The sequence below is a fragment of the Physeter macrocephalus genome, unplaced genomic scaffold (assembly GCF_002837175.3).
Source record: "Physeter macrocephalus isolate SW-GA unplaced genomic scaffold, ASM283717v5 random_104, whole genome shotgun sequence".
NCBI classification, from domain to species: Eukaryota; Metazoa; Chordata; class Mammalia; order Artiodactyla; family Physeteridae; genus Physeter; species Physeter macrocephalus.
The window spans coordinates 43,049-48,366 of record NW_021145375.1 but is presented as its reverse complement, the minus strand read 5'-3'; the positions used below and the strand labels follow the sequence as shown (position 1 = coordinate 48,366).

Sequence of the window (5,318 nt, the reverse complement as noted above, 5' to 3'; positions counted from 1 at the left end):
CCGCGCCGGCCGCCCGCCGCCAAACTTTGCAGCGCGCACACATGCTCCAAGTTGGGCCCGGCGGCGGCGGCGGCGGCGGGCGGTGAGGGCGGCCCGGGGCGCGCGGGGGCCCGGGCGGGCGGCGCGGCGCGGCCATGAGCGGGCGGCCGGCGCCGGTCTCCCGCAAGCAGCGGCTCATGGCAGCGGTGGGCGAGCGGGCGGCGGGCGGCGGCGGCGGCGGCGCGCCGCTCTCCTGCTTCATCTGCGGCGGCGGCATCGGGCGCGGCAAGGAGCTGAAGCTGCAGGTGAAGCAGCCGGCGGCGGGCGCGGGGGCCCCGGCGCAGCCCTTCTTCCCGTTCCTGCAGCAGCAGGAGCCGGCGCCCGGCGCGCGCGAGCTGTCCCCGGCCGACGGCTGCGTGCTGGTGTGCGCCGTGTGCCGGTGCTTCCTGGGCGAGCAGTGGGCCGCCTTCGAGCGCGCCCGCACGCCCGTGGACAAGCGCATGTACTGGCTCAAGCGGCCCCACCAGTGCGACGCGGGCGCGGGCGGACGCCGCGGGGGCGCCGGGGCCCCCCGCGAGTGGAACGTCGCCTACGCGCTGGGCGCTGCGGCCGGCGACGAAGACGACGACGACGGTGGCAGCGGCGGTGGCCCCGGGCCCCGCGCGGCCGCCGAGGAGCCTCGAGACTCAGAGCTGTCGGAGCTGTCGGACACCGACCCCCTCTCCGAGCCCGACCCGGCCGCGCGCGACGCCGCCAGTCCCCACCAGCACGGGGCGCCGGCGGCCCGGGCTGCCCCGGGGCCCGGGCCTCGCGGGGGCCGCTGCCCGGAGTGGAGGCTGGCGCGGGGCCCTTCTCCTGGACAGGGCGCAGAGACCACCGCACCGGGGGACGTGGAAAAGGAGGAGGTCCCCTCGAAGCTCCGAGTGGACGGGGAGCCCAAGGCGGGCATCCGGCGCCGGCGGAAGGGCCCTGGGAGGCATTGGGTCCCGGAGGCCCGGGCCAGCGTCCTGAGGGGCATTCAGGACCCTTGGCAAGGGCCTCCAGTCCAGGTGGCCCCTGCAGAGAGCATGAAAGGAGCCCCTTCCGGCAGGGCCGCCAAGACCCCTGAGAGCAGGCCGCTGGGGGAGGCCCGCGGGGGCTGCTGCGTGTCTGAGGACAGTGACATCAACATCACCAGTGAGGAGGAGGACCACAAGGGACAGCCTTTCTCAGGCTCCCGTGGCCCCGGAGACCAGGAAAACGGTGGCGGCCGCGTCCCCCGAGCTCCCCTGGAGAGCCGGGCTGCACCACCCGAGAGCTTTTGCTGCTACATCTGCGGGTCGGCGCTGTCCCCGGCCTCGCAGCACCGGATCCACGTGCAGAAGCAGGAGAAGCTGGCCCAGGCCCCTTTCTTCCCCTTCCTGTGGCTGCACAGCCCGCCCCCGGGGGCGCAGCCCATCAGCGAGGGCGGCAGCACCCTGGTGTGCCCCTGCTGTTTCTCGTCCCTCATGCAGCAGTGGCAGAGCTTCGAGCTGGCCAACGTGCCCGTCCTGCAGAGGCTCTACGTGGTGCCCCTGAACAGCCACGCCCCCGGCATGGCCTCCAAGGGCAGGAGGCTCCCAAGGGAAGAGGGCCCACCCGCCGGGGCCCTGCCAGAGGCCTGCTACCTCTGCGGGGAGGACTGCACCCAGGATGCCCGGGCAGTAGCCTCCAGAGTGCTCAATGGCAACACCAGGGGCTCCATGCATTTCCCCTTCCTCAGCCTCCTGCCCTGCCCTCCCAGTGCCCAGGGCCCCAACAAGCGCTGTGAGGTCCGCAGCTGCCCCAAGTGCTTCAGCGTCCTGGAGGACGTCTGGGCCCTGTACCGGGCCTGCCAGAACGAGGAGCTCATCACCTCCGTGCAGGGCTTCCTGGGCAGGTACCACCAGGCCTTCTCGGCCTCAGACCCTGCTCTCTCCGAGCCGCCCGCGTCGGCCCAGGGCAGCCCGGCGTCCATCTGCTACATCTGCGGGGCTGAGCTGGGCCCTGGGAAGGAGTTCCAGCTCAACGTGAACCCTTCCAGCCGCTTGGGCGAGAAAGAGCCCTTCTTTCCCTTCCTCACCGTCTATCCGCCCGCCCCGCGCGCCAGGCCTGCTGACTCCACCGGCCTGGTGGCCACCTGCGTGCTTTGCTACCACGACCTGCTGGGCCAGTGGCTGCAGCACGAGGCCCGCGGCACCCAGCACGCCGTCAGCCCCTGGTCTCGGCAGTACCAAGTGGAGACGTTCGTGTGCTTCTTCTGCCGGCAGGAGAAGAAGCGGTGTCTTGGGCTGAAGGCCGTGCGGGTAGCCCGGCTGCCCTTGTTTCTCTACACCCTGCGAGCGAGCCACAGCCTGTTAGTGGACGACGGCCGGCAGCTGATAATCGGCGCCTGCACAGAGTGCGGGACCCTGGTGTGTGCTGGCCCAGGGCTCACCCGCCAGGGACCCATGGGCTGGAGCTCCCCAGTGGCAGCTGCGAGGAAGGTAAGCAGTTCTCATGTCATTCTCTGAAGTGCCAGCAGGGAAGGAAGAGATGTTGTTTTCTGTTCTGCCAGGGAGGAGTTTGCACTGATTCTGTGTGGTGTGTTCCAGCAGGAGGTGCCCTCCGGGGTCACCCCGCTAGTGCTTGGTGGGTGCCTTGGCCTGGAGGCGTGGGGCAGGTCGGAGGAGCTGGGGGCCGAGAGTGGTCCTGTGGAAGAATAGGGCACTGCTGGGAACAGCAGGCATGGGCCTGAACTTGAGTGTGTTTGCAGCGGAATCTATCAAACAGAGGAAGTTCGGGGCACGTCTGTCATCCGCCTGATAACATTGGTAATTAGTCCAGCCATGCAGGTCACCGAGAGGTCTCCGTACTTACCCGGTTTAAACACATCAGAAGTTCCTCTCTCCTCTTGCCTGCCATTCAGCTTAGCTTTTCCAGAATTTCCCACCCAAGTTCACACTTCTCCTTTGAGGCTCTCTGGTTGCTTAATAGCAGCTGGAGATGGATTTCCAGACATGGGGGTTTGGGACCCAGGGGACAGTGGCCCAAACAGACATTTCTCCCGGTGGGAAGAGAGTCTTTCTTTTCTGCAAGTCAGCTGTGCAGGGGGAGGGTGGGAGGCCTGGCGTGCGCCCTGTTTATAAGGCTCCTGCCTTCACGCTGCCTGCCCGGGAGGAGCCAGACGGGGCTCAGTTAATTTTGGATCTGGCTTTGCAAAGGCCGAAGCAGGAACTGCCCCCGGTGGGTCTGGGGAAGCAGACGTCTGCGAGTTGCGATCACCATCACGGCCACCGGAGCCCGAAATCCTCGTTTCCACCGAAGCTGGGGACACGGGCTTGTCTTAATCAGACACCTGGAGTGGTGGCCGCTGGCGTGGGGCTGGAGGAGGGACCTGTGAACAGGGGAGGGTGGTCTCCGCCCGTCCAGGAGTGGGTGTTGCATCTCCCTGAGAGGCTCCTGATCCTGCCCCCCCAGCATCCGTGCGTGCGCACACGTGTGGGGTCCCGGGTCACGTGTTCACGCACGGTGGTTGCGTCTGTAAAGTAGATGTCCGGCCCCGACGCCTTCACGCTCTGCCCAGGGTTCTTTCGACGGTCAGCGTGTGCTCTGGACCTAGTGCTGTCTTTGGGGGCTTTGGTCTGGTTTGGGGGCTTTTGTCTTTAGAGCTGTTTTTGGCTGGCCTCTCGTTTTAAACGAACAAGCCTGCCACCCCCGCACCGTGGAGGCGAAACCTCTTGTTTGCGGCGTGCGGCAGCCCAGCCCCCCGCGTCTGCTGCTGGGAAGCTGACCTGCAGACCCTGGAAGGGCCGGGCCCGGGAGCAGAGCCTGGCCGAGCAGGGCAGAGCCGGCTTCCAATTCTGCCCTTTCTCTCGTTAACTGAGCGCCAGGGAGGATGCGTCTCACCCTCCCTGAGTTCGTTGCTTTAAGCTGGGGAGTGGAAATGAGTATCACCTGCCTCGTGGGGCCATCATGAGACTTAAAGGCATCGGGGCATTTGAATACTTCCGACAAGTCAAGTGCTTGGCATAGAGTGGCACCCTTGTGTCCTCCCCGTGGGTTGGGGCAGATTGTTCCAGGATGCAGGTGGATTCTGCAGGGTGGGTACAGATTTTCCGCTTGGCGGTGGAGGGCGTGGGGTCATCAAAGCACTCCCCGTGAGGCCTCTCAGATTGTTTCCTGCGCAGCACCCAGACCGTGGTGTTTTCCCACGTTGATTTGCTCGCTCATCGGGAGTTGATGAGATGCCGACTGGGGGCCTCAGTGATGGGAACGTGAGGAAACGAAAGAAGCTGCAGTTCCCAGTCCAGCTGCGAAGGGGGGTGCGGAGGGTGGCCAGGTGTGGACGAAAACGCAAGCTGCTGTCTGCCCAGGAGGGGTCAGCATGAGATTGGGGGGGGGGGGGGGGCTGAAGGTCACTCTGACTTCTGCACCATTTCTAAAGCAACTTATTTCGTTTGCTCCTTACCACGTCCCTGTGAGGCGTTATTATTCCCATTTTAGAGATGAGTAAGTGGAGGCTCAGAGCAAATGGAGGCTCAGAGAAGTCAGATGACCTTGTTGACTATCACACAGCCAGTAGGTCGCTGAGGTGGGTCTTGAACCCCAAACAAAGTCCTCCGCCGTTGGACCGCCTGGCGGAGGTGGAACCTTAGGAGATGGGTGGGATTTGTTGGTGGGAGAGGATTCACGAGGAGGGGAAATCAGGTTGGAGTGAACTAGAGGCCTTGAAATCAAAAAAAGGAGGTCGGGTTTAGAGTTGAAGATACGGGGTAGCAATAAAAAGTGAACGAAGCCTTGGAATGGGCTGGGAAGAGCTATGCCCAGGGCCGGACCATGGCAGCATCCCAGGTGGTTGGTGAGGCCATCGGGCCTCTGGGTGGCGGGGCGGCAGTGCGGGGCTCAGGCTCCTTTAAACAGAGGGGAAGAGAAACCTCAACTCCTGCCTCCAGGAGAGCCAGACTGATGGTCAGTAGAGTGCCGGAAGTACAGCCTCTGCCCTTCCCCGCCCCCCCATTCATTCAACAGATATTCATGGAGCGCCTACTCTGAGCCAGGCACTGTTCCAGTCACCGGGGCGCTGGTGGTGTCAGGGGGAGGGGCACGAAGAGCCCACAAAGAATACTTCCTGCAGAGCTGTGAGTGAAGCAGGATGAGGCTGGGCCAAGTGCCAGGGTGGGCTTGGGGATGAGAGCGCAGGGTCACAGGAGCTGCAGACCGACCCAAGGGACCCCTTCCTGGCAGGGCTGTCAGGGGTGAAGGAACGGGTGACACCACCAAGGAACGTGCAGAGGCCCCCATGCTCCTTTCCCGAAGCCAGCTCCAGAGTCCTTGGTTCTCATGTCCACGTTCCGTGTCTC

General features: G+C 64.9%; 1 protein-coding gene across 1 annotated transcript; it reads left to right on the top strand.

Moving 5' to 3' along the window:
- Positions 1 to 214: 214 nt before the first annotated feature.
- Positions 215 to 5,010, top strand: LOC114484844 (uncharacterized). The gene is made up of 2 exons (XM_028483925.2): positions 215 to 2,462; positions 4,987 to 5,010. The coding sequence occupies exons 1-2, from the start codon at positions 480 to 482 to the stop codon at positions 5,008 to 5,010; spliced, it is 2,007 nt and encodes a 668-aa protein (XP_028339726.1). The 5' UTR covers positions 215 to 479.
- The last annotated feature ends 308 nt before the right edge of the window (positions 5,011 to 5,318 follow it).

Bases quoted from the DNA above. Each gene is read 5' to 3' on its own strand.
- LOC114484844 (XM_028483925.2), top strand. From the start codon at position 480: ATGTACTGGCTCAAGCGGCCCCACCAGTGCGACGCGGGCGCGGGCGGA. The intron at 2,463-4,986 runs GTAAGCAGTTCT...TTCATTCAACAG, and splicing joins CAGTGGCAGCTGCGAGGAAG to ATATTCATGGAGCGCCTACT.